At 53.6% G+C, this 27,977-nt stretch overlaps 1 protein-coding gene across 1 annotated transcript; it reads right to left on the reverse strand.

Annotated features, from left to right (window-relative positions):
* Positions 1–17: 17 nt before the first annotated feature.
* Positions 18–25,801, reverse strand: Qrich2 (glutamine rich 2). The gene is made up of 26 exons (XM_051183056.1): positions 25,096–25,801; positions 24,897–24,989; positions 21,377–21,436; positions 20,922–21,032; positions 17,544–18,680; positions 15,897–16,199; positions 15,395–15,526; positions 14,825–15,134; positions 14,705–14,779; positions 14,009–14,629; positions 13,262–13,459; positions 12,666–12,751; positions 11,994–12,085; positions 11,387–11,501; positions 8,016–8,270; positions 6,926–7,048; positions 6,765–6,839; positions 6,473–6,637; positions 6,244–6,365; positions 5,295–5,360; positions 4,935–5,036; positions 4,295–4,495; positions 3,366–3,501; positions 2,736–2,823; positions 1,943–2,140; positions 18–243 (listed from the first exon to the last, which is right to left on the reverse strand). The coding sequence occupies exons 1-26, from the start codon at positions 25,693–25,695 to the stop codon at positions 44–46; spliced, it is 5,664 nt and encodes a 1,887-aa protein (XP_051039013.1). The 5' UTR covers positions 25,696–25,801; the 3' UTR covers positions 18–43.
* Between the last annotated feature and the right edge of the window lie 2,176 nt (positions 25,802–27,977).

Below are 27,977 nucleotides of genomic sequence, written 5' to 3' on the forward strand. Positions count from 1 at the left end.
AAACTCCAAAGTCCTGTTTTGAAACTTTTATTTATACTTGTGTTTAGTGAGCAGTGGTGGATCTAGGTCCCCGGGTGGGCTCCTCCATCCCCTCCCGAGGAGATACGTCCATATGTACATTCAGCCCAGACGGGCCGCCCTGCAGATTGTTCATCTCTGTGGAGCCGGACGAATGGGCCACATTGGGCTGGGAGAAACGCCCCTCAGAGGAGACAGGTCTGTCTTTCTTTTGTCCTGAAGGAACTGCAGGACAGGAGGGGCTCAGCTTGCTCTGCCTGGTCCCCCATGCCCACCAGGGTCCACTCTAGCTTATCCAAGGCCTAAGCAAGCTGGGACCCTCATTAGCCAGGCTAGGCTGAGCCCACAGTGCAAGCATTCATGGGCATTCCTGGGAAATGCTTTAGGGCCTTCCCCCTGAAAGCCCTGCCTCTTTGGTGGCCCCTCCGTTCTCTTAGAGGCAGTTTGGGCAACACACAGAACCAGCAATTTTTCCACACCACTCTAACTTCTACATGGTTTTTCTGAGTAGGAAGTGGAAGTAGGAAGTGGAATGCCTGCGATCCCGAAGCCTCGGACCCAGGAGAAAGCCACAGAAGCATGCTCTTGTGACCCTTGAATTCCACCTTGGCCACTTCCTGTCCCTCCCCTCCCTGCCGCTTTCCCGAGTGCTTCCTGGGGCTAATGTTGGTCTCTGCCTTCTAGTGTAGGTGTGTCAATTAAAACTGGTTCATGGACCAAAAAACCCACTTAAACACCACGGCCGCCATGCCTACCTTATTTCCTTCCCCTCTGTGCTACAGGCTCTCATGGTTGCAGGGATTGAAGCATGTTACAGAGCTCAGAAGTTTTAACTGGGGTGCAGGCCAGTGTATGAGTGTGGAGATCCTGGGGTCTCCTGCCAGCATTCACAAAACACTGTGTGTGTGTGAGTGTGTGTGTGATTCTGTGAGTGTGTGTATGTGAAAGTGTGTGAATCTGTGAGTGTGTGTGAGTGTGTGTGAATATGTGAGTGTGAGACTGTGTGTGTGAGTGTGTGATTCTGTGAGTGTGTGTGATTCTGTGTGTGTGTGTATGTGAAAGTGTGTGAGTCTGTGAGTGTGACTGTATGTGAGTGTGTGTGAGTATGTGAGTGTGACTGTATGTGAGTGTGTGTGAATATGTGAGCGTGAGACTGTGTGTGAGTGTGTGTATTATGAGTGTGAGTGTGAATGTGTGTGAGTGTGTATGTGAGTGTGTGAGTGTGACTGTATGTGAGTGTGTGTGAGTATGTGAGTGTGACTGTATGTGTGTGTGAATATGTGAGCGTGAGACTGTGTGAGTGTGTGTATTATGAGTGTGAGTGTGAATGTGTGTGAGTGTGTGTGTGAGTGTGTGAGTGCAGGAACACATGCATGCATGTGCGCTGCTAGCAAGCCTCCCTGCCTCTCAGGAGTGCTGGTCTTGTGTGATGGGAAGATTGGCTTAGGCACCTGGTAGTGCAGGGCCATAGGCCTTGTGTGGTGGAACCCAGGGGTTTCCAGCCCCTTGGCCTTCATCTGCTGCTCTAGCTTCTCAGGGGAGACCAGGAACTCTAGGGGCTTTCCAGGCCAGAGGACACCTACAGGCTAGGGTCAGAGGAGCAGGGTGGGGGTGGGGGTGATGTCCTGGGCCACAGCCTGGCTCTTAGAGCGTTTGTGTGTTTGAGCGGGGACACCTTAGACCTGGAGTCAGAGCTGAGTGCATCTCTGTCCTGACGTCCTTTTTTGTGGCATAGGACAGCAAGTGTCCACCTCATAGACCTGGCCCATGCCAAACATTCAGCAACTGGGTTTTCCCATTCTCCCTCCCACCTCATCCTTTCGCTCTCTGACCCTTGCTCTCTCCAGCCGGGGCTGGAAGAGAGGGCTGCCTGGGAGGAAGGGAAGGCCTGGAGCTAGTATTCTGGCTGCTAGAAGGGAGCTACCTGGATTGTTGTCTGTCAACATCTGTGCACTCTGAGGCCGAGAGGGCGGGCCGTTGTTGCCCAGGGATGGCTGCCTGTGCAAGTGTGGCCGGGCATGCTGGGCCTGCTGCAACTGTTGCAGTTGCTGCAGCTGCTGGAGCTGTTGTAACTGCTGGAGCTGCTGCAGCTGTCTGGACTTGGGCTTTGTCATTCCTGGGGCTGAGAAGGCAGGAGGAGGGTCAGCACCAAGTGAGAGCTGTGGGCCAGGACGAGCCAGCTGGGGTGGGACCCTTCAGAGGCTAAAGTTGTGGCTACGCCCCTTAGCAACCCTTGGTTCATCCACACATCTGCCCGCCTGGCAGTCTGTCCATCCATGCGGCCCACCCACCTGGGTTCTCTGAGGACTTCAAACATCAGCCTTGTGTCGGGACTGAGTGATTTCTGGCCCAGGGTTGTGGTTCAGAAAGGAGCCAACGGGGGAAGGCTCAAGGCATGATGAGAAGTGGCCCTCAGGAGCCTTGGTGTTGGAATCAGATAATGGCCCATTGCTGGGTTGAAAAGTCAGTTAGGGCTTGGCCGCATTGATACAGGAAGCTGAGGTGGAGAGCTGTGCTATGGTGTGTGAGGGTGAAGGCCAGCAAGGAAGGACAGAGCCACTGCTGCGCCATTGGCTGCCTCTAGCTACCACTCTCCAGCCAAAAACAGCCACCTGGTGTTGGGGAGGAGAAAGAAAGTGCTTGGGGCCCAGTGACAACTGTCCTTTGGAATCCAAACAAGAACCCTGAAGGAGCTCAAAGCTGTCTGGACAACTCACCATCTTTCCCTAGGATGCCTGGCAACCTTGTATCCATCCGTCCCTTGTAGATGTGTCCATCGAGACCCAAGATATCAACCTCATCGTGCTATGGGGGATATGTGTGTCCATTATCATGGTAACATCCAGTGTCCTCCAGGGAGGATGGGGCGCAATGCCGGGAACCCTCCCTGGGAACCTAGGCCTGGGCACTTGCCTGTAATGCAGGCTTTGGGGAGACTGAGACAGCTTCCCCACTACTGACTTCAAGGCCAGTCTGGGAGTTAGAGCTAGTGCCAGCCCAGCCAGGAGGGTATAAAAAGCTAGAGCCCTGTGCCGAGTCTGGGCCGAGTGCAAGTTAGAGGGAGGTTGGAGCGGTGTCCTGACGTCTGCCTGTCGTGGGCAGCCGTAGTGCAGTGTCTGGGAGACGGGTGGAAGGGTGGCAGCCGGCTCAGCAGAGAGCGGGGGCTTCAACTCGGGAAGAACTGTACACCCTAGCTACTTTGGGAAGCTGAGGCAGAAGGACCGCGGAGTTCAAGGCCTGCCTCAAAAACGGAACAGAGGCTGGGAGACGGCTGGCCTAGCAACCCGCAAGTCAGCAAGGAAGGCGGAGGGCCAAGTGGTTTTCCCTCCCCATGGTCCCCATCAGACCTTCATGGCAATCTGGATCTCCTCCAGTGGGGACAGGTGCTGCGGGCGGTTTCGGCGGTAAGGGTAGGTGAGGGTGTGGCTGCCCCCACAGCGCCTGGGCACAGTTGAGTAGGTATAATCTGCTGTATCAAGTCCCCTGGGATGTAGAGACAGGGAGCCACTTTGAGTCACCCCCAGTGCTACCTGAGACAGGCAGGTGAGTAAACATGGGGCCATACAAACGCACCTACCTCTCTTACACACTCTCTCACACACTCACACACTCGCTTACACACTCACACACTCTCTCACACACTCACACACTCTCTTACACACTCACACACTCTCTTAACTCTCTTACACACCCTTACACACTCACACTCTCTTACACACACCCTTACACACTCTCTTACACACTCTCACACTCACATACTCTCTCACACACTCACACACTCTCACACACTCTCTTACACACTCACAACTCCCTTACACACCCTTACACACTCACACTCTCTTACACACTCCCTCACACACCCTTACACACTCTCTTATAACTCTCTTACACACTCTCTTACAACCACACTCTCTCTTACTCTCACACTCTCTTACACACTCACACACTCTCTTACACACTCCCTTACACACCCATACACACTCACACACTCTCTCACACACTCACACACTCCCTTACACACTCTCTTATAACTCTTACGCACTCTCTTACAACCACACTCTCTTACTCTCACACTCTCTTACACACTCTCTCTTACTCTCTCACACACTCTCACACACTCCCTTACACACCCTTACACACTCTCTTATAACTCTCTTAACACTTTCTCACGCTCTCACCCTTCACCCCACCCCACCCCCGCCCCACCTACCCTGAGTGACCAAAGCCAAGCTTGGTCATCGGGGACCTGTGTACCCCTAGACTCCTGCCCTCCTACCGTTTGTAGCACGGGTGGCTGAGGCATTGGGAGTGTAGCAGCTCTCGGATCATCTGGCTGCTGGCCTTCACAGAGCCTCCGAAGTGGATCTGCACCTTCTCGATGTCCATCAGCATCTTGGAGTACATGCTGCGGAGGCGTCCTACGCTCCTCTCCATCTGCGACAGGTCACCCCGGGAGAAGCTGCCGCCCAGCTTCAGGCTGTGGGACCGGGGCAGAGGAGAAGAGGTCAACCCAAGGCCAGACAGACCACTTTTCTCCTGGACCTCCTGTTCATACTCGCTTTGGCTCCAGGAGTCTGTTCTGCAGGACTCTGTGTGAACTGGGCTAGAGGCCCACGCCATGGGCCCTTGACTGAGGGCTGAGGGTCACTGGGCAGCTTAGCAGCTCTCAGAGACTGGGAGGGACCAGACTTGCTGGGGAAGGTTTTCCCTACACTCAAAAGCCCTCTTTCCCCACAAAACAAATACTTAAAATGTAACAAAAAATTTAAATACAAAACAAGAAAGTCAATCTAGTGGTCCGGGTCCTGATCCTGGGCAGAGACCCTCAGCCTCCCAGGGTGCCCTCTGGAGCCATCACAGTGCCCTCTCCCACCCCACCCCACCCCACCCCTGCCCAGTAACCCACTGTCTCCTACTTGCGGCTCTGCTGCCGGACCTGCTCTAGCTCAAACACGGTATAAGGCCGGATGGACCGGTGCCCCGGCATGCTGGGAACTATAGGGGTCATAGAGAGGACTCTGGACAGGGACAGAAGGAGGGGAGGGGAGGGGAGGGCGTGAGAAATGTCACCACCAGTCAGCGACACCAGGCACCCACTGACATGTTCTATGCAGGTCATTCCTAACAGCTCAGGGCGGGCCCCTAGGAAGGACCAGGGACAGAAGGGGACCCAGGACAAGAGGCAGGATGGATGGGGACAGGGAGACAAACACCCCGACCCGGCTGCGCTGCCTTCTCCCTCCCACGGATGCTGTGGGTGAGGTGTGGGCACTCACTGTCCAGTCACAGATGTCTCCAAGGGACGGTCACAGGACAGGCAGTGGAAGTGAGCCAGGAGCTGCCTGTCAGGGACAGGGTGTAGTATAGCGGGTGAGATCCAGAGAGTCTGCGCACACGCCCCCGCCCTCCCCCTCCCCCGCCCCTCCCCGCCCTCCCCCTCCCCTTCCCCTCCCCTCCCCCGCCCCTGCTCCTCCCCCTCCCCCGCTCCCTCCCCCTCCCCGGCCCCGCCCCCTCCCCTGCCTCTGCTCCCTCCCCCGCCCCCTCCCCGCCCCCGCCCCTCCCCCGCCCCTGCCCCTCCCCGCCCCTCCCCCGCCCCTCCCCCGCCCCTGCTCCTCCCCCTCCCCCGCTCCCTCCCCCTCCCCGGCCCCGCCCCCTCCCCTGCCTCTGCTCCCTCCCCCGCCCCCGCCCCGCCCCCGCCCCGCCCCGCTCCCTCCCCCTCCCCCGCCACAGGATTGGCCTCCTGGACATTCCACCTGCTCTTTCTCAACCATCCCTTCCAGGCTCACATCCTGGACCAGCGGCCAACTCAGTGCCTTGTGCATGCCTCCGGTGCCCCCTGGTGGCTCTAAGTGGATTCCTCTAGCCAGGTCCCTATGCCCCCCCCCAGGGGCATAAAGTGTAGCACAATCCAACACTAAGAGCCTTGCGCCTCCCTATTTCCTTTCTCCACCTTAATCTGAAGGATCTGCCAACTTTTGGGGAGGATTTTTCGAGATATGGTTTCTCTGTGTAGCAGCCCTACCCGTCCTGGAACTCGCTCTGTAGACCAGGCTGGCCTGGAACTCACAGAGATCCACCTGCCTCTGCCTCCCAGTGCTGAGGTTAAAGGTGTCCGCCACCAGTCCCTGCTAGGTTGTTCCACTCTAAAATGCAGCCCCTCCATCTGATGGACAGTTCTGATGCGGGGGTCCCCGCCTGCGGGCGGCACTGTCTTCCCGGCCTCACCTCCGCATGGCAGCCGCCTCATCTGCCTGGTAGAGTGGAGAGCGCTCTTTGAGCTGCTGCCGCAGCGACTTCCAGCGATCCTCCAGCATCTGCTTTACTGGGTCCAGCTCCAGGCGGTCCAGCTGGGAGATGGGCACCAGGTGAGCTTAAGGGGGCTGGTGGATGAGGGGAGGGTCTGACGGCAGCCCCCGCCTGCCCCGCACGCGCATGCTCCTTCTCCCGCCCTCACCTTGCTGTCCATCTCCGCCAGGAGCTTGTCCAGAAGTTTCTGCCAGTCCTGCTCCTGCCCGCTCATCTTGGCCACCAGCTCCTGCATCATGTGGTTCAGCTGCTCTGTGGCGGCGTCAAATTGGATCCGGCTCACCTTGGATGCCAGAGCGCTCTTGTCTGCTTTCTGCAGGAGAGAACAGTGCGGGGTGGGTGGGGGTGTTCCTCCACGAGCCTGCCCGTACCCCCCGTACCCCCAACCCTGCGCTGGCCCAGGGAGGGGCCGGAGAGGCTCCTGGGGTCCTGCTGCTCACCACATCAATCTCCATCTCCAGGCGCTCTCGGTCAGCCTTTTCCTTCTCCAGCCTCTCTATTCCCTGGTACAGCACCTGCAGACCCACAGAGCAGAGAAAACGAGGGGTCAGCAATGCTGTGTGAGCCTCTTCTCCACCCCAGGCATCCTGTGGCTGCTCACTTCAATGTCTTTCTGCTTCTGCCGATGGTCCTCAATGAGGTTGCTGGTAGTAATGTTGAGCTTCTCACAGTCGCCCTGGACTTGGAGGATGGCACTCTGCACGTGGCCCAGCAGCTCCTCATCCTGCAGCAAAGGAGGCTCTTGGGAGACTGCTAGGACACCTCGTGAGCAGTACTAACACCAAAAGCCAGGTATGACAGTGCTGGCCTCTCGTCCCAACACTCAGGAAGCTGACTGAGCATGGACTGGGCCACATAGTGAGACTCTGACAGACAAGGACAAAGCTTGGGAGATAACCCCACACATAAAAGTGTTTGTTGCTAAGCTTGGTGACCTGACCTCAATCCCCAGGACCTCCATGGTGGACAGAAAGAAATGGCTCCTGCAAGTTGTCCTCTGACTTCTGTAAGTATGCCATGATATGTGCACACATGCGTGCATGCATATGAGCATGTGAGCGCAATCGACTCATAAATGTTAAAAGAACAAAACCCGTCAACCAACACATGTGCTCACTTCCAAGCCATTCTGGTTTTCCCCAGTGGCACTCACTGACGGTTGTGTCCCTCAGCTGGGCATCGTCAGCTACCCACCCCATGTTGATGGACTGGCATCCCTGGCCTTTGGAGTCACCAGAGAGGTGACCTAGGCTGGGACGTGCTGTGTTGTCCCGTGGCCCCTGAGAGGTGAGGTGTGGACAACAGACAACTCCATGTGTCTCCCCGAGTCCAAGTGCAGAAAGCAGGGTCTGGGGTGACGGCCACCCCAGTTGCGAGCTTTCCCTCCGGGGGGAGGCTACAAAGTGTTGGGAACCCTGGCGGTCAAGGACAGCTGTTCCCTGCAGCTGTGCCACTGTCCCTGCGTCCCATAATGGGCGCTATTCCACCCATGGTCAGCCAGTGCCGTTCCACCCACTGAGCCACCCTTCCCATACTCTGCTATCTCCAAAGCCAGCCAGCTCCGCCTACACTGACCTGTGTAAGGACCGAGGCCAAAGGCTCCACTGTGGGGCCCCGACCCTCAAGCTCTTACACGGGGGGGGGGGGGAGGGCAGGGGGGGCACATCCAGCCACCCTATGAGCAGACTCGCCTGGCTCTGCAGCTTGGCCTTCTTGGAAGGCCTGGAGGCAGCCAGGCTGCTGACCATGTCCTGCAGCTGCTCGTAGCGCTGTACCAGCAGGCTGACTTGATGGCTCACATCCAGACTGCAGGCTGGACAGGTGGCCTCCGGGTCGATCTGGCCGGGCACCAGGGTGCTTGTGGACTTGTGCGGGGTTATGCTCATAGACAGCAGCGTGGAGGAGGAGCTCAGCATGCTCTCGATAATGGTCCTGAGCTTGTCCAGCTGGATGTAGGGTAGACATGAAGCGAGCGGGCAGGAAGGATGGTCAGGGCCACATCTAACCCCTGGGGTGGCACATTCTGCCTCTCCTCCAATGTGACAGAGGACAGTCACTGCCACTCAGCACCTAACAGTACACTGTTGAGCTCTACCCATCAAATGGTTTTTCAAATACCTTTTCTGCCGGCAAGGCAGCATCAGTAACAGAGAAAGCGCCTGTGTTTGGGTTTCTCCAGCCAGTCTGTGGGCCCACTGTAAGGGCACAGCTTCTGTAGCTAAATCCTAAAGGGCTGTTCTCACGGGGCTCTGATGACACAATGCTCTTTTAGCACTGGGGGCTTGAACACTGGGGGCTTTTCCATGCTGTCTCACACCCAGGATGTTAACCCTTACCAATAAAGGAATGTGAGACGTGTGAATATAGCTACATGGCCCTCTCGGGGACTGAAGGTGCAAGTTCCTTCCGGGGAGAGCTGCTCAGCCTGGCCTTCCTGCTTGCCTCTTCTCCCCCGAGGCCTTAGGTCCTGGGTAGCCAGCTGGATTCAAGAGCAACCAACCTAGACCCGCTAAAGATGCTGCCTAGCTCCACGAAGGCTCACCATCCCCTTCCTAACGGGCGGGACACCAAATAGATGGTGCAGAGCTTAGGGAAGATATCTGAGACTCTGTGAGAGGTACACAAGTTGCTAGAGGACAGAAGGGAAGGGAGGCCTGCACCTTCAGGAGGGATGAGAGGCCCAGAAAGACAGAGGGAGCTGCCGGCCCCTGGACTGGGAGTTTGCTCTCCAGCCCTTTGCAGGTCCCCACATGATAAAAACTGCCCTTTTGTGTTGCCCCCCCCCCCCCGCAGTCTTCGGCCTCCTAAGGAAGTGTCCCGAGCTAAGGCCAGAGCAGCAGGCAGCTGCTAGGGTAGAGAAAGGCATGCGCTACTCTCTGAGTCAATCCTCAGAAAAGTTGGCTGTCTCAGAGGAATCTTCAAGAATAAAAAGTGGATCCCTGGGAAATTAGGACCAGGAGGACATTTTGGAAAGAACGCATAAGTGTTTGGAGAAAGGCAGGAAGGCCAGGTAGCCAGAGCCTGGTAGGGCAGGTGGTACAGAAGGTAGAACCTTCTAGAAAAGAGGCTAGGGTGCCAGGAGCCCAGGTATGTGCTTGCCTAGTAGTCTGCTCTATTCCAGCACTGCAGAAAGAAAACAAGACTGCAAAGGAGCTGGGTGTGTGTGTGCGTGTGTGTGTGTGTGTGTGCGTGTGTGTGTGTGTGTGTGTGTGTGCAGCCAGTATGAGCTGGCAGGTGACCCTGGACTCTCTGAAGAACCTCCCCCCTCCTCTTACAGGGCAATCAGCTTGGAGTCACGAAGCAACTTGGGGAAGGGGAGGTTGGAGGTGTGGCACAGTGGAAACACCGTCTGGCATGAAAGGCCCTGGGTTTGACCTTTCCAGCACCATGCCTGTGCAGGTACACAGGGCAGCCAGCGGGCGTGGGAGAAGGTCTTGGCAACTCGAGTTACTGGGGAAATGCAAAGCATAGTAACCCCTCACACCCACCAGAATGGTGTAGCTTCCCAAAACGAGAAAAGAGAGGCTGGAGAGATGGCTCAGCAGTTAAGGGCACTGGCTGCCCTCACAGAGGACTCAGGTTTGGTCCCCAGCACCCACATAATGGCTCACAGGAGATCTAAATGTCCTTTTGGACCCCAAGGGCATCTGTACTCAGGTTTGCACATACCCACAACACACATGCACACACACATGCACGTGCCCACCCACACATGCATAATTAAAGATAAATAGAATAAATCTGAAAAGAGAAAAGGGTCTGTGTGGTGAAGATGTGGAGAAACAGCACCCTTTATCCTCTGCTAGTGCGAGTTCACATGGTACAGCTACTTGGGAAAATAGTCTGTCAGCTCCTCAAATGGTCATTCATCATTCTGCCCAGAACTCTACTCTGGGGTCCATGTCCGAGAGGAAAGAGGACATACCTAGACAAATGCATGTGTGTAAATGAATCTCCACAGTGGCATGAACTCTAATGGCTAAAAGATAAGATCCATCCAGCTGTTCGCCTGATGGAAATGGAAACTGCTGTTGCCACAGAATGGAATACATACATACGTGCATGAGGTTGAGGCTGGCCTTGAACTAAGGGATCCACCTGCCTCTGCCTCTCAAGTGCTGGGATTTAAAGGTGACCCTCCCCTCCCCTCCCCACACACCACACATACACATTTCTAAAAGGCTGATACCAATAGACAAGCTAATGTGGGAAAGGAAGAGCTCTTGGGGCCCCAGCCTTAGACAAAGAACTATAGGCAACTAAAGAAAAGCAGAGAGCCAAAGAGAGCATCTTCTCCCAGGAAACCACGCCAATACCAATGGTCAGCCCTGAAAACATACATACAAGTCACATGCAGACCAAGCAGGCTGCGCGCGTACATGCGCGCGCACACACACGTTCACACACAATGAAAGAAAAAGAAGCCATGAATTTGAAAGAGAATAAAGGAGGGTGTATGGGAGGGAGGACTTGAAGGGAGGAACGGGCAGGAGGAAATGATATAATTATAACCTCAAAGTAAAAAATTATTAAAAATAATAGAATATGGCTTAAGGCATGTTTTATGATATGTTAGTTAAAGAAAACACACACCAGGAAACAGGAAGTGAAGGCACCTGTCTGAACTCCTGTACTGATGCCCTTGTCCTTCAGTTTATAGCCTCAGACCCAGTTTTGAACCGGATTGGGACTGAGCCCCAGCCAATAACCGCCCCCCCCATACTGCAGTGCTTTGGGTGAGAAGTGCCCCGCGGAGGCTCGTGGATTTGAACGCTTGGTCCTGGTCCGCAATTGTTGCCTCCTCTATGCAGATGGAAATGTCGTCTGCTAGCTTCCTGCTTCGGCCACCTTACTGCCCCTGCTCGTTATGAGGCCTTTCCACAATAATGGACTATCTTTTTCTAAGTTGCTTTTACTCGTCCTGTTTTATCACAGCAGCAGAAAAGTAACTCCACACATGCCTCCAAACAGGGGCTGTTCTGTGGGTGAGGACTAGGCTGCCTACCCACTGCCCCGCCCGACTCTGGGAGGGGCCCCGGGGCCTCGGCCGCAGACTGCTCACCTGATCCTGCAAGTAGAGGGAGGCTTCAGAGACTGAATTCTCCATGGCGGCCTTGCCTCGCTCTTGGCTCTCCCTCAGCTCAGACAGCTCCTTCTCGATGTCAGACACTGTGACTCTGCAATGTTCAAAGAACAACTGTTTCTGCCACAGGCCCAGGACCCTTTGCCTGTGTAGTGCAGAGGCCTGGCTGTTGGACACACACCAGGATAAGAACCCTAGGAGGAGCCCATTGGTGGTGCACGCCTTTAGTCCCAGCACCTGGGAGGCAGAGGCAGGCAGATCTCTGTGAGTTCGAGGCCAGCTTGGTCTACAAGAGCGAATTCCAGGAGAGGCTCCCAAACCCGACCCAGGAAAAACCCTGTCTCAAACAAATAAAAAAATCCCAGGAGCCTTTGCGACACAACAAGAAGCATCCTAGTGCCAACATGAGGAATGCAGGTTAACTTCTGGGAGACATTGAAAAGACCAGGACAGCGTAAAGAGTTGGTACAATCCTCATGAGAGACAGTACTCAGTACAGTGCACAGGGAGACAGAGGGTACCAGTATTGCCTGGGCCTTAACCATGATGCCCGTCAGGGACCCCAGCTTCGGAGAGAGGGTGTCACCTGAGGATACCCAGCTGCAAGCTCAGATGACTGGGTTTGACATCCTTTCCTCCGGAAACTTCACCATCCAGCAGCTTCTGTATCTTCTCCAGCTACATACACAAAGGAGGCTGTGTCAGACAGACCTGAATGTCTATGCCTCAAGATGGCCCTCAGGGTAGCCACCCCTTTTCTAACCCGTGGATGCCATTGCTGGCCACGGAGACCCAGCAGCCTCTTGCAATGACCTCTATCTCTAAAGAGTCCCTAGTAGAGCTCCAAAGCTATCACATGTCATGTGAGGAGCAGATGTATGTTAACTGGGACAGGGACACACACATACACACACACACACACACACACACACACACATAAAATTTTCTCAAGACCAACTTTTTCTGTGGCTTTGGAGCCTGTCCTGGAACTCACTCTGTAGACTAGGCTGGCCTCAAACTCACAGAGATCCTCCTGCCTCTGCCTCCCAAGTGCTGAGATTAAAGGTGTGCGCCACCACCACCCAGCCACGGCCACCGATATTTTAAAGGCTCTGAGTGCCTGTCTTCAAGACTGATATAGGGTTGTGTTTTCTGTATGACTGGGTATTGAGGGTGCCCTAAGACCACAGCCTAGGGGAGGCTCTGTGGGCATCCAGCCTAGCAGAAACCGCTAAGTCTCTGGTTCACTCTTACGCACTTTGGCCTTGTCCTGCCGAACTTCTTTGTTCAGGGTCTTTAGGCTCTTTAGCTGATCCTGCAGGTCCTGAGGTATGGTCTTTTTGACTATGGAATACAGAAGCTGCCACCATCAGAGTATGAGACTCCCATTGGTCTCCCCACCCGTTTCCAGACCCTTCATAAGAAATTGACCCCCGAGACCAAGATTTCTTGGTGCTGTCTCACTGGTGACTGGGCAAGGGGGTAGGAGAAGCTGGGAGGATTTGCCCAGAGTCTCACTCACTGCCCCGGCCTTTTCCACCCACCACTGAGTTGGGACTGGGAGATGAGCTTCATTTCCAACTCTCTCTCTCCCTCCCTCTCTTCCCACTCATCTCCAGGCTGTGTCCTCCCTTAGTATGTGCTCACCCCTGCTGCCCTGACAATGGCTCTGGGAGTCTGCCATAATCCTGCTGCCTCCCTTTCACACTTAGCTGTCTGCACCCCAGTCCTCCCCACAGGATGTGGCTGGGAGTGGACTCGGGTGTGGGTTGGAGTGTGCTCTGCTCAGGGGACAAAGGGATGATACCCGGGAAAAGCAAATGTTGTGCTCCCTGCACAGCAAATGGTACTCACCCATCATTGCTAGCAGGTACTGAATTTTCTCCAAGTCAGTCTGGCCAGCATGCTCCTCTTCCAAGTCCTTCATGTGTTCCTTCAGTTCCACATAAATGCCAATCATCTCGCCCAGCAGGCGAAATGATTCCACGGCCATGGGGAAACTCGGTGCCAGTTTTTCCAGCGATTCCTGCCGCTCGCTGCGTGTTTCGCTTCCTGATGAGGCCTGGTGGAGATAACTCAAGGACTCTGGAGTCCTGGTGTCAGTGGTATCTTGGTCTGGGCCCATTGGGGTAGCCAGTTCAAACTGGACTGAGGCAGGTTTCCTGCTCGGATCCCAAATGACCTGTTCAGGGCCAGGGTAATTGAGGACAGCCTGTGTTTGATCATCTTGAACTGAAACTTGTTGGTCTGGTCCCTGGTGGTCCCTGGCTTGGCTTTGTACTTGTTCAGGAGTTGGCTGATATGTATCTCCCTGCCATGATAGAAAGCCATGAACCTCCATGCTTGGTGCTATGACACCTGGCTGACTTGTAATGGATTGTCTCAAACCAAGTGGAAATGCACTAGGTTGAATAAAACCATGAGGGTCTGCACCAGGCTGAGCCAGACCTTGAGGCGCTGCACCAGGCTGAGCTATTCCTGGCTGCATCATAGCAAGCCCAGCTGTCCTAGGCTGATCTGCCCCAGGCTTCAGTGAGCCACGCTGATCCATGCCAGGCTGCAATAATTCATACCCTTCTTCCCCAGGCTGTAGAGACTCACGTCTTTCTTCCCCAGGCTGTAGAGATTCACGTCTTTTTTCCCCAGGCTGTAGTGAGTCACGTCTTTCTTCCCCAAGCTGCAGAGAGCCACGCTGATCCACACCAGGTGGCACCAGGCCACGTTGATCCACGCCAGGCTGCACCAGGCCACGCTGATCCACGCCAGGCTGCACCAGGCCGTACTGATGCACAATAGGCTGCACCAGGCCACGCTGATCCACAACAAGCTGCACCAGGCCACGCTGATCCACGACAGGCTGCACCAGGCTATACTGATCCACAACAGGCTGCACCAGGCCACGCTGATCCACACCAGGCTGCACCAGGCCACTCTGATCCCCGCCAGGCTGCACCAGGCCACGCTGATCCACGCCAGGCTGCACCAGGCCACGCTGATCCACGCCAGGCTGCACTGAGCTTGGCTGACCCATGCCAGGCTGCACCAGGCCACGCTGATCCATGCCAGGCTGCACTGAGCTTGGCTGACCCATGCCAGGCTGTACTGAACTTGGCTGACCCATGCCAGGCTGAACTGAGCTTGGCTGACCCATGCCAGGCTGCACCAGGCCACGCTGATCCATGCCAGGCTGCACTGAGCTTGGCTGACCCATGCCAGGCTGCACTGAGCTTGGATGACCCATGCCAGGCTGCACCAGGCCACGTTGATACATGCCAGGCTGCACTGAGCTTGGCTGACCCATGCCAGGCTGCACCAGGCCACGCTGACCCACGCCAGGCTGCACCAGGCCACGCTGACCCACGCCAGGCTGCACTGAGCTTGGCTGACCCACACCAGGCTGCACTGAGCTTGGCTGACCCACACCAGGCTGCACTGAGCTTGGCTGACCCACACCAGGCTGCACCAGGCCACGCTGACCCACACCAGGCTGCACCAGGCCACGCTGACCCACACCAGGCTGCACCAGGCCACGCTGACCCACGACAGGCTGCACCAGGCCACGCTGACCCACGACAGGCTGCATCAGGCCACGCTGAACCACGACAGGCTGCACCAGGCCACGCTGATCCACGACAGGCTGCACCAGGCCACGCTGATCCACGACAGGCTGCACCAGGCCACTCTGATCTACGATAGGCTGCACCAGTCTAGGCTGCATCACCTGACGCTGAATTGCCACAGGTTCCACAAAACCATACTGATACATCCTAGGTTGCATCAAGCCTTCCTGGTCCATGCCAGGCTGCACCAAGCCACTCTGGTCTACTCTAGGCTGTGCCAAGCCATCCTGGTCTGCACTAAGTTGCATGGAGTCAGGTTGAAGTGTTCTGGATTGTGCCAAGCCAAGTTGCACCAAATCACGCTGATCTATGCCAGGCTGTGCCAAACCCTGCTGACCCATGCCAGGTTGAGCTAAGCTACTCTCACCTGCACCTGGTTGTACTGAATCACTGTGGTCCATTCCAGGTTGCGTCCAATCAAGTTGATCCATACCAGGTTGCAGCACACCTTGCTGGTCTCTACCTGCTTGGAGTTGGAGTAAACCATATTGTGCTGCACCTGGCTGCACAAAACCATACTGATCAGTTCTTGGCTGAACCAAACCGTATTGACTTATACCAGGCTGTATCAGGCCAGGTGAATATGTGTCAGTCTGTACCCAACCACTAGGAAAAGCCCCAGGTTGCACCAGGCCACGCTGACCTACGCCTGCTTGTGCCATACCGAGCTGATCTGCACCAGGCTGTGCAAAACCATGCGGATCCATTCTAGGTTGTACCAAACTCTCCTGAATTGCACCGAGTTGCGTCAACCCAGGTGCATGCACATCTGGCTGTACCAGCCCAGGTTGCACTGCACTTGGTTGTACCGATCCATAGTGATCCATTCCAAGTGGTACCAAACCATGTTGATCTACACTAGGTTGTACCAAACCAGGCAGAAATGCACCAGGCTGTGCCCAGCCACGCTGATCTGTGCTCAGTTGAACCCAAACAGGCTGACCCGTGCCAGGTTGCACTAAACCTTGTTGACCTGCACCAAGTTGTGCCAAACCAGGTGGATATACACCAGGTTGAATCAAGCTAGGCTGGCCTGCACCAGGAGGTACCAAATGGTGGTCTGTGCCAGGCTGCACCAAACCATCCCAATCTGTGCTAGGTTGTACCAAACCACGTTGATCTGCCACCGGCTGCACCAAGCTCTGCTGATCTGACCCTGGCTGTGCTGAACTCTGTCTACCTGCTCCAGGACGTGCTGAACCTCGCCAACTTGCCCCAGACTGCTCCAGACTCTGCCGTTCTGCCCCAACTGGTTCTGAACTACGCCGCTCTGCTTCAGACTGCACCAAACTCCGACGATCTGACCCAACAGGTTCTGAACTACGCCTATCTGTAGCAGGCTTCACCAAAACACGGGGATCTATACCAGGTTGTATCAACCCACGCTGATCTACACCACGCTGCACAACACCACGCTGATCTACAAGGGGCTGCACAACACCATGCTGATCTACAAGGGGCTGTACAACACCACGCTGATCTACACTGGGCTGCACAACACCACGCTGATCTACAAGGGGCTGCACAGCACCACGCTGATCTATACTGGGCTGCACAACACCACGCTGATCTACAGGGGGCTGCACAACACCACGCTGATCTACACTGGGCTGCACAACACCACGCTGATCTACAAGGGGCTGCACAGCACCACGCTGATCTACACTGGGCTGCACAACACCACGCTGATCTACAGGGGGCTGCACAGCACCACGCTGATCTACACTGGGCTGCACAACACCACGCTGATCTACAGGGGGCTGCACAGCACCACGCTGATCTACAGGAGGCTGCACAGCACCACGCTGATCTACAGGAGGCTGCACAGCACCACGCTGATCTATACTGGGCTGCACAACACCACGCTGATCTACACTGGGCTGCACAGCACCACGCTGATCTACAGGAGGCTGCACAACACCACGCTGATCTACAGGAGGCTGCACAACACCACGCTGATCTACAAGGGGCTGCACAACACCACGCTGATCTACAAGGGGCTGCACAACACCACGCTGATCTACAAGGGGCTGCACAACACCACGCTGATCTACAGAGACCTGCACAACACCACGGTGATCTACAAAGGACTGCACAACACCACGCTGATCTACAAGGGGCTGCACAACACCACGCTGATCTACAGGGACCTGCACAAAACCACGCTGATCTACAGGGACCTGCACAACACCACGCTGATCTACAGGGACCTGCACAAAACCACGCTGATCTACAGGGACCTGCACAACACCACGCTGATCTACAAGGGGCTGCACAACACCACGCTGATCTACAGGGACCTGCACAAAACCACGCTGATCTACAGGGACCTGCACAACACCACGCTGATCTACAAGGGGCTGCACAACACCACGCTGATCTACAAGGGGCTGCACAACACCACGCTGATCTACTCGGAGCTGCACAACACCACGCTGATCTACAAGAGGCTGCACAACACCACGCTGATCTACAAGGGGCTGCACAACACCACGCTGATCTACTCGGAGCTGCACAACACCACGCTGATCTACAAGGGGCTGCACAACACCACGCTGATCTACACCAGGCTGCACAGCACCACGCTGATCTATACCAGGTTGCCCAACACCACGCTCCTCTGCTTCAGGCTGGATCAAGCCACGCTGTTCTGTACCAGGTTGCGTGAACCCTGGTGCTTCCAAGCTGGGCTGTCTAAAACCTTGTTGATCTGTGCTAACTTGCAGCAAACTGGGTGACACCAAACCATATTGATCTGGATGAGATGGAAGGAACGCACGCTGATCTATGCCAGGCATTACCAATCCCTGCTGATCCACACCAGGGGGGACCAATCCCTGCTGACCTGTGCCTAACACTACAAATCCATGCTGATCTATGCCAACTGGTATCAGCCCTTGCCTATCCGTGGCCCATGGTCCCAGACCACTGTCATACATAACAGCCTGTTCCATTCCATGTTGATCTGTTCTAGGAAGTATCATGCCTTGCTGATATACGCTGAATGGAACAGAAACAGACTGAGCTATACTGAGTTTGTCCAGTCCTTGTTGACCCCTGGCAAGTACCGATGGTGAGACCATGGCACTCTGATCCACAGCAAGAGGCACCAGTCCCTGGTCATCCATTTCTGGTGGCAATACACCAAGCTGACCCATAGTGAGGGGTATCACAGCATGAGAATAAGAGCCAGGGTATAGCAGTGCAGGTTGATCCATGCCAAATGTCCCAATTCCACGCTCATCCGGCCGTGGGTAAACCTGACCCTGAGTAGTGGGCACCCCACCATGCTGGTCTCTGGCTGCAGGTAAGTCCTGTCGAGTTGGGCCAGGCTGCTGTCCATCTCTTCTTGAACCTATGGAAGCTACAGACTCTCTAGTACCCCGGCTATCTGTTTCTGATAAGACCTGGGATGACTCACGGGCCCGTGGGCGCAGATCTCGAAATCCAGTACTAGATCTGCTCTGATCTCTACTAATGACCCTTTCAGGGGTCCATGCTACACCACTGGCTAACATCTGTTCTGGGCCACCAATAGAACCTAGAGTCTGGTCAGCCACTGAGGCTTTGGGAAATACTCCACTTGGAATGTCACTTGATGTTAACGATGTAATTTTGCGCCTGCCAAGTGTTGCTGATGATGAATCTGAGCTCTGGGGTAAAGAGAAAGAAGGAAATTAGTTACAACTAGTAAGAAGCTGTCAAAGCTGAAAGGAAAAAGCCATCTTGGGTATTGGACTGGGATGACTTAAGACCCTTGCAGAAAAGAAACCCTCTGTGTGTCTGTGTTGTATTTGTGTGTTGTTTGTGTGTGTCTGTGTGAGTTTGTGTGTGTGTTTGAGAGTGTGAACATGTGTATGCTTGATGCTGGGAATTAAACCTGGGCTGTGGAAATGTTAGATAGGTCCTGTACTGCTGGATCATATTCCAAGCCCTTTGTTTTACCCTTATATTGAGAGTCTCCATTAATCAATCGTCTAGGCTGGCCTTGAACTCACTCTATAGCCTAGGCAAGCCTTGAGCATCGCACCCTCCTGCCTCTGCCTCTGGAGTGCTGGGATTATAGCTGTGCACTACCATGCCACGTTTGTCAGCTCTGGGAGGACCGATCCCTATAGTTTGTGCATGCTCAGCAAACCTTATACCAACCAAGCCACAGCTGCAGCTCCCTGGTTTGGCTTTTAAGAGAAACCCTGTCTCAAACACACACACCAACAGGAACAAAATCATTTACTGGCCATTTCTTGCGGGTGAATATGTATGTGTTCCCATCTGTGGAGGCCAGAGATGGTCAATGTGTGTCTTCCTCAGTCCCTCTCCTTATCCTTTTTGAGGCATGGTCTCTCGTGCAACTGTGAGCCCAGTTCAGCACAGCTGGCTGGCCAGCAAGCACCAAGGATCCTCTTATATCTCCCTCCTCAGAACATGGACTACAAGCGCACACCTCTATGCCTTGTGGTGATTTATTGTTTATGATCTAATAAAGCTGCTGGAGGTCAAAATGCAAAGTCAGCCACACATGGAAATTTGGCAGTGGTGGCGCACACCTTTAATCCCAGCACTCAGGAGACAGAGGCAGATGGATCTCTGAGTCCAAGACCACCCAGGGATACGTCTAGTAGAAAATGGAGCTCAAGCCTTTAATCCCAGCAGCAGAGAGGTCTATAAGGAAGAAGCAAAGGGGCTCATGGGAGATTCAGTTTCCATTCTCAGGGAAGACAGGACCTCCATTTCAGCCTTGCTAGAAGTAAGAGTTACTGGATAGCTGCTTTGCTTCTCTGAGCTTCAGCTTGAACCCAATATGTGTCTCAGGGTTTTTTACTATCCGTGATACAATGTCTGGATTTGCAGGGGTGCCAGGGATGAAACTCAAGGCTTCAAGCTACACATGCTCACTGCACAAGCTGCATAGCACAGGATGACTCTCCCCACCCTGCCCTGGATTCTTTCTAGTTCTCCACAGAGATCTGCAAAAGAAGACTTTTGTCTTTTGCTTTAACTTTAGCCTGCTAGGTGTTTCATAGGCCTTTGTTTGGTTGGTTGGTTTTTTTCAAGACAGGGCTTTTCTGTGTAGTCTTGGCTGTCCTGGAACTTGCTGTGTAGACCAGGTTGGCCTTGAACTAAAAAGAGATCTGCCTGCCTCTGGCTCCTGAGTGCTGGGATTAAAGGTGTGCGCCACCACTGCCTGGCTCTTACGCATTTTTTTTTTTTTTAAATTAAGATTTTTACTATTTAGTCAGCTAGTTAGTTTTGAGACAGGGTCTCACTCAGTAGTCAGTTCCAGCTGGCCTGGAACCCCTGATGTGGATCAGTGACTCTGCCTGCTAAGGTCATGTGACAATGACTAAGGTTGCCAGGCATATGGTGGTCAGCTGTACCATCTCAGGGTGGACAGACACGTTAGCAGGGGCCTCTTGCTAGATCACTAGTTCCAGCTCTGGCCAGTACGAACCAGTGTGTGTTAAAGAGTGAATGCTTTTTAGGATGGTCTGGAGAGGAAAGTCTGGAGAGCTAAAGGAGCAAGGAACCCACCCTTAGACATTCTTTCTCTGCCAGCGGCACTGGCCAAGTTCAGCAACGTGAGCACTGACACACAGCCTAGGTGGGGAGCCTTAAAGAATAAAGGGGCCTTTCCCTGTGTTGGCTGATGGGACTCTAAGCTGGAGCAACATACAGTAGCAATGGGTAGAGAGATCATGAAGGTGTGCTTCCCAAACTCAGGGATTTGCCCTGTTCAGTCATGTCAGGTGCCACCCTGGGGGAAATGTTTTAAATATCCACAATGTAGAATGTACAAAGTAAATTAGGAAGATACACATGGGGCAGCGGTGAGCGTGAGACAGGTCCTCTGGGATCCCACGCAATGCCACTGTCCAGGACCCCTGTTCGTTTACCCCTCTTGAGGCTTTCCAGCCATCAGTGATAGCTTGTTCCAGCTCCTCCCAGGTGACCATGGTGATTTCTTCACCACCTGGAGCAAGATTCAGCCTCCGACTTAACTGATCCTGTCAGCAACAGATCAAGACACAGACACATGCACGTCTAAGCATGAATGTACATACCCCGCTCAGCCTGCACATCTGACCCCAGGGCTGGGTGGGTGCTACCAACCCTGGCCATCAGTGACCAGCCCCAAGTACAGAATTGTCTGACTGGTTTGTTTGTCTCACATCAACCTGAATAGAGAGAGCCCTGAGCAGAGATGGCACCTCCATCGGGAAGTGGGTGCCACTTGATGGCAGAGTGCCTGTACCACCCACCCCCAAATGACACAGATGCTGGCATGGGGGGGGGTTGAGACAGCCCTAGAGATAAACCAAGCCCTTTCCCCAGGGCTTGTCTGTATTACCAGGTATTCCTCTCGGTCTTTGACTACCTTCTCCAGTTCATTAAGACGCTGAAGGAGTTCCTGCAAACAGTTTGGAAATGGACCATCACTCAGCCTTCCTGCCTGCATACATGTGCGCGCACACACACACACACACATGCTCCCATGCACACACACACACATGCATGCATGCATGCACACACACTGCCATGGACACATATGCACACACATTTCACACACACTCCCATGCATGCACACACATGCACACACACTCCCCCCCCCACATGCACATACACTCTTATGCACACACATGCACAGGCATACACATGGACACTGTCTCAGTGCAAATGGCATTCTAGTTTCTACCTCGTTTTACCTGGCAGGTAAATCCAGGTTCCCAGTTCTTTTCCTGGTCAATGGGAAGGAGGGTAGGGGGATTGTAGTGGTGATAGGGTGTGGTAGGCCCAGTCAGTGTTCCTGTGGGGGAGGGACTGCTGGCCCTGGCTTCACCTCACACACTACCCACCACCAAAAGCTTCCAACCCTACAGCACAAGGCCTCTCCAAAGTCAAGTTCCAGGTCCCTCAGCACCCTGATAATCTGAGCCATGGAAGGAGAGTCCCAGCAAGTGACCCAATACTTCAGGTGCGGACATCCAGGATCTAAGACTCAAAAGTTCAGAAAAGTCCAGGCATGGTGGTGCATGCCTGTTATCCCAGTCCTTGGGAGGTGACTGCAAGGATCAGGTGGTCAAGGCCAGCTGGACTACAAAAAAAAAAAAAAAAAAAAAAAAAAAAATCTGGGTGTTGATGGATGGTGTGTACCTTTAATACCAGCAGTTGGATTTCTGAGTCCAAGGCCAGCCTGGTCTACAAACTGAGCTCCACAGGACAGCCAGGGCTACACAGAGGTGCCCAAAACAGAGAAAATGAGGTTTGGTTCCATTAGCAAAAACAACAGGTGGGAGGTTCCCAGGCTGCCGTAAAGCCTGCGGGGGGGGGGGAGGGGGGAGGGCGCCACGCCGGGGCGTGGCCTCCTTCGCCCTGTCTCGCATCCATTTGTTCCCTCCTCCATCCTTTCTTCCTGACCGCCCCACACCTTCATAGAGGGCCGCCTGTAACCCCGTGGCCTAATCTGTGTTAGGAGATGGGTCTGCCTGTGTGCAGATGGAGCTGATTGCTTTGTGTCTCCTAGCGACCGCAGGACAGTGTACACAAGGCGTCTCGGGACACACTTCTCCCTTAGGAAAATCCAAGGCAAGGTCACAGTGTCCCCAGCCTGCTGTAGCTTGCATCTGCAACTATGGGGCACTGGTACCCGACTTTCTCCCCTGACCGCTGCCCCAGGACTGATCTTCGGGTCTCGACAGTCACTACCCGATTTCTTTATCCCCCCCTTAGGGAGTGGAGGCCGCTCCGAGTCCTGGATGTGTATGTACTGTGTACGTGGGCACAGCTGTGTGCGGGACCCCAGGGCCTCAGAAACACAGAGGAATGGCAAAGACACCCCACACACCCCTTTCTCTGATCTGTGTGTTGACGGTGTGTGCAGAAAACCACCTGTAGCACTTTTCCTCCGTGGGAATTTACAACTGAAGGCTGCCGCCCCACAGGCTGCTCCGACTGATATGGGCTAAACCTGCGTCCATGTTTGTAATAACCCTGCCTCCCTCGTCAGCTGTTCATAATAAAGACACTTTGTTTGGGGCGTGACATCTCAAAAGCCCAACTCTCCCCCCCCCCCACAGTGTGTGAGTGTGTGTGTTTGTGTGTGTGTGTGTGTGTTCATTCTTCCTTTGCTGCCCCCTGGAGGCTGGAGGACCACCAGCACTCCGCCACTCCCCCCAGGCTGGCCTAAAATTTACTGTAGCTGCCTGGCCTGGCCTTGAACTTGCAGCAATCAATCCTCAGCCTCCCAAGTGCTCCTGGGATTACAGGCAGTAACTGGCATTCCCTACTACTCTTGGTTAATTTGCTTTGTGTTGTGGTTTGAATGAGAATGGACCCCATAGGCCCATATATTTAAATGTTTGGGCAGTGGCGCTATTTGAGAAGGATTTGAGAAGGATTCGGAGGTGTCTGCCTGTGGGTCTGGTTGTAGAGCTCCCAGCTACTTCTCCTGCATCATGCTCTGCCTGTATGACAATGGACTGGACCTTTGAAACTGCAACAAGCCCCAATTAAATCCTTTCCTTTATAAGAAAGTCACAGCAACAGGGCACTGACTATGTAACCCTGGCACTCACTCTGTAGCCGAGGCTGGCTTTGAACTCACTGAGATCCACCTGCCTCTGCCTCTCCAATGCTGGGATTAAAGGCATATGCCACTGCTGTCCAGTTTCTTTTTTAAATAGGTAATTGTGTTCCTTTTTAAAAATTATTTTCTCTTTTAATTTTTTCACTTTTTTTTTTTTTATGTGCAAAGGTGTTTTGCCTGTGTGTATGTCTGTGTGTGGGGTCAGATCCTGGAACTGGAGTTACAGACACATGTGAGCTGCCATGTGGTTGCTGGGAATTGAACCCCGGTCCTTTGGAAGAGCAGCCAGTGCTCTTAACCGCTGAACCATCTCTCCAGCCCTGATAATCTTTACTTTTAAGGAGAATTCACTTTAAGAGTATTCTGTGATGTCAGGCTGGATACATGGCTCAGTGGTTAAGAGTACTGGCTGCTCTCCAGAGATCCTGAGTTCAATTCCCAACAACCACATGGTGGCTCACAATCATCTGTAATGAGATCTGGTGCCCTCTTCTAGTATTCAGGGAGACATGCAGATAGAATTCTGTACACATAATAAATAAATCTTTAAAAAATGTAAATAAATAAATAAATAAATAAATAGAGTATTCTGAGATGTCAGCTCCTATCTAGGTCACTTTAGATTTTATAGGTATCTTGATGTTTTGTTTTGTTTTTTCTTGATAGTGTTTTAAAAGATTCATTTATTTTTATTTTATGTGCATGTATGTCTGTGTGTGGGTGTCAGATCCTGGAACTGGAGTTACAGACAGCTGTGAGCTGCCATGTCAGTGCTGGGAATTGAACCCCAGTCCTTTGGAAGAGCAACCAGTGCTCTTAAGTGCTGACCATCTCTCCAGTTCCTCTTGATAGGTTATTATTAGTGGGGCTGCAGAGATGGCTCAGCAAGTAAGAGCTCTCTGGCTGCTCTTATGGAGGACCAAGGTGCCTACCAGGTGGCTCCCAATGCCTGTAATTCCAGCTCCAGGGATTGGACACCATCTTCTGGACTCCCTAGGTAGTGCATGCATGTGGGTGCACACACAAGCAAGCAAAAAAATTACCCATACACAACAAAGTAAAAATAAACAGACCAGAATAAGAAAATGAGCCAGTCAGTGGTGGTGCACTCAGGACGAAGAGGCTGGCGGATCTCTGTGAGTTCAAGGCCAGCCTGGTCTACACAGGACAAGCCAGAAACCCTGTCTTGAACCAAAAAGGGGGAAAAAAAAAAAAAAGGATGAGAGTTGTAGCCAAACACCCCCCCCCCAACCACTGTAAGATGTGGTCCCTAGGATGTCCTCACCTGGGCATTCAGCTCAGGGAACTCCTGCGTCTTCCGGTGGGCTTCCTTCAGGGTTTTCATGTCTTCCACGAGGTCTTGGAGCACACTCATGGACTGCAAGAGAGAGTGGAAACTGTGTGAGGTCAGCCTGGCACCCCTATCAGCTTAGGGACCAGGGTGGCCTGGAGGAGCAGAGGTTCTGTAGGGTCGGGGTACCCACCTTGGCTGGGCTGACTTCTTTCTGAGTCTTTGAGAGCCGTGGTTGGATCGTCAGCACCTGAGGGGACGTCCCGCCTGTGGAGGGCTCAGGCCTCTCCAGCATGTCCATGGAGTCATAGGTCTTGAGGGACATCTGTGGGGTTAGAGTCATCTCCTCCAACTTGGGAAAGTCCTGGAAGAGGTCAGGGACTGTGGAGATGTGCTCCACGTGCGTGGCGATGCCTTGCATTTTGTTGTCCATATTCTTAATCTGCTTACTGAGGTCCTGCAGCTGGCTGCCCAGGTCCTTCACCTGGCTCTCCAGGGTCTGCTGAGGCAGTGACAGTTTGACCAGACTCCGGCGCTTCTCTTGCTTTTCTTTGCTGGTTGACACGTGTGGGGTGCTGAAGGAGCTTCGGATCACCTCAGGGACTGGGCGGCCAGGCTCTACCGACGGGTAGTGGAAATCGATGAGGACCTCTTGGAGGTTGAGGCTCCTGAGCATGGCAACTATCAGTGTGTGCAGGGCCGTGAAGTTCACCGCTCCCACTTCTGGAGTCCCGATTGCTAGGTCGGCCAGCTCCCGGAGGGTGACCTTGTCGGTTGCTAATGAAGGTGCCATCGTGAGCTCTGTTGGGATCCGCGGGAGACCCAAGGAGGAAGGGCGACGAAGCGCCCCTCGCTCCTTGCAGGTCTATGGGGCCAGCTCTGAGCAGGTGGCTCCTGTTTGTGGGTCTGTGGCCTCCAAGCTGGAGCCCTGGGCTCGGCTTTCCTCGCCCGGCTCTTGGCCAGTGGACGTTTGGAACGAGGGCGCACGGTTTGCGGCCGCGTTGCTGAGGCGCGGGACAGCAGAAATTCTAAGAACGTGCTAGGGTTGGGCTAGCCCTTCCTGCGACATACTTAAAAACTACAGGGGCGGCTTTGGCCACACCCCAAAGTGCCTCCAGCTTTTCAGTAACGCTCCCAAGGAAACGGTAATGTGGGCCAAGAGCATCTGCATTGCCCAGAGGTAGGCTTGGGAGGCTGAGGCAGCCTTCTGTGGATCCACCAGAGACTCCAGTCCCTCAACACAGAAAGCCAGATCCACTAGCTCTGTAGGGTCTCGTCGCTTCTTAGGGGCAGTTTCTAGACAACCTTTGTTCACTCAGGAGGCTGGCAAGGCTGCCCTAATCTCATTTAGCCCTCAGCTAGGCTTTTTCAGAAAACAGATATCAGGCAGCCCAGCTCACAGACCCATGATGGCTAAAACTTAGATTTGCAGTTTAGTCTGAATGGGCACCATTTTTTATGGAGGAAATTCTCAATAGGCTATTTGCATCACCTGGCAACAGTAGGCCAAAGGTTAACTTCCTAACCCTGTTCTTGGACATGTGGGTCATGACTCCTTGAGCTGCGTTTCAGATGTTATGACTTATCTACATTGCAACCCATAACAGTAGCAAAGCTACAGTTAGGAAATAGCAATGGAAATAATTTTATGTTTGGGGGTCACAACATGAATAACTATATTATAGTATCAAAGCATTAGGAAGGTGCCATCCCTGGACAGGTGACCCTGCAGTGTATTAAGAAAGCAGGCTTGCCTATCTATCTATCTATCTATCTATCTACCTACCTACCTACCTACCTATCCATCCTGCTATCAAGACAGGGTTTCTCTGTGTAGCCCTGGCTGTCCTGGAACTCACTCTGTAGACCAGGCTGGCTTCGAACTCAGAGAAGCTGAGGGCTACAATTAAAGGCCTGTGCCATTGTCCAGCTCAGGCACTATGAGTGTTGGACCTGGTGCTCACCAGCCAGAGAGGGCCCAGGATCGCCTAGAACTTGTTACAGATAACTACTACACAGGTGCTGGGAACTAAACCAGTCCTCTGCAGAAGCAAGAGCTAAGCTCCCTTCAAGCTCAGTCTTTACAGCACTGGGGAGGCAGACACAGGCATGCAGTCAAACAAACACATCTGAAATCACAAAAACCAACAGCCAGGTGGCATGTTCTAACCCAGGAGTCTATTCTTCTAGCTACACACATCTTAAGGGAGAAATGAGAATATCAGAGAAATATAGATCCAATTTTAGAATAGAGGACCCAGAGTTTTCATCTCTAATTTTGTGTGAGGGGATTGGGGTCAATCCCCATGTGTCCCACAGGGGCCACCCACCTTGCATTTTATGACAGGGTATCACAGGGCCTGTGGCATGTCAATGAGACAAGCTCGAGCCTGTGTCCTGCCTCTCCAGTGCTGGGATTATGAGGTAGTATGTGGCCTTCTGTTAGGTGCCAGTGATGAACTCGGGTCCTTACACTTCCTAGACAAGCACCTTACTGGGTTAACTCCAGTTAACCAGCAGGGACTAGATGTCTACTTCGTCTAGTTAAGGACAAGCCTCATGGTACACACCTTCAATCCCAGCACATGGGAGGTAGAGGCAGGTGGATTGCCAAGTTCAAAGCCAGCATGGTCTAGAGTGAGCTCCAGGATGCTCAGATCCTACACAGAGAAACTGTCCAAAAAATACACAGAAAGCCCCAGAAGCTGGGGAAGAGTGCTCAGGGTGAATGCATGAGAACCTGAGCCTAAATCCTCAAAACCCACACAAAGAGCCAGGCATGCCTGGAGCCCCAGCATGGGGCCTCACAGCCAGTCAGGCACCCTAGGCCAGGGCAAGCATCTGGTTCACATCTTAGAGAACAGGCCTCGGGCGCCAGCCAATACCACTCCCTCTGGGTGTTTCGTTTTTTGTCTACTGGGTCACAGCTCTTCCTCTACCACCAAGCCAACCATCTTAATGGCTGAGTTCTTTGCTCAATTCCCCTCACGTGGATCATTAACAGAAGGTAACTTGTGTGTTTGAAAAGACCGATGCACAAAGTCCTGATTGTAGGCTGGGAAGCTTCCTCATCGT

The sequence above is a fragment of the Phodopus roborovskii genome, unplaced genomic scaffold (genome assembly GCF_943737965.1).
Source record: "Phodopus roborovskii unplaced genomic scaffold, PHOROB, whole genome shotgun sequence".
NCBI classification, from domain to species: Eukaryota; Metazoa; Chordata; class Mammalia; order Rodentia; family Cricetidae; genus Phodopus; species Phodopus roborovskii.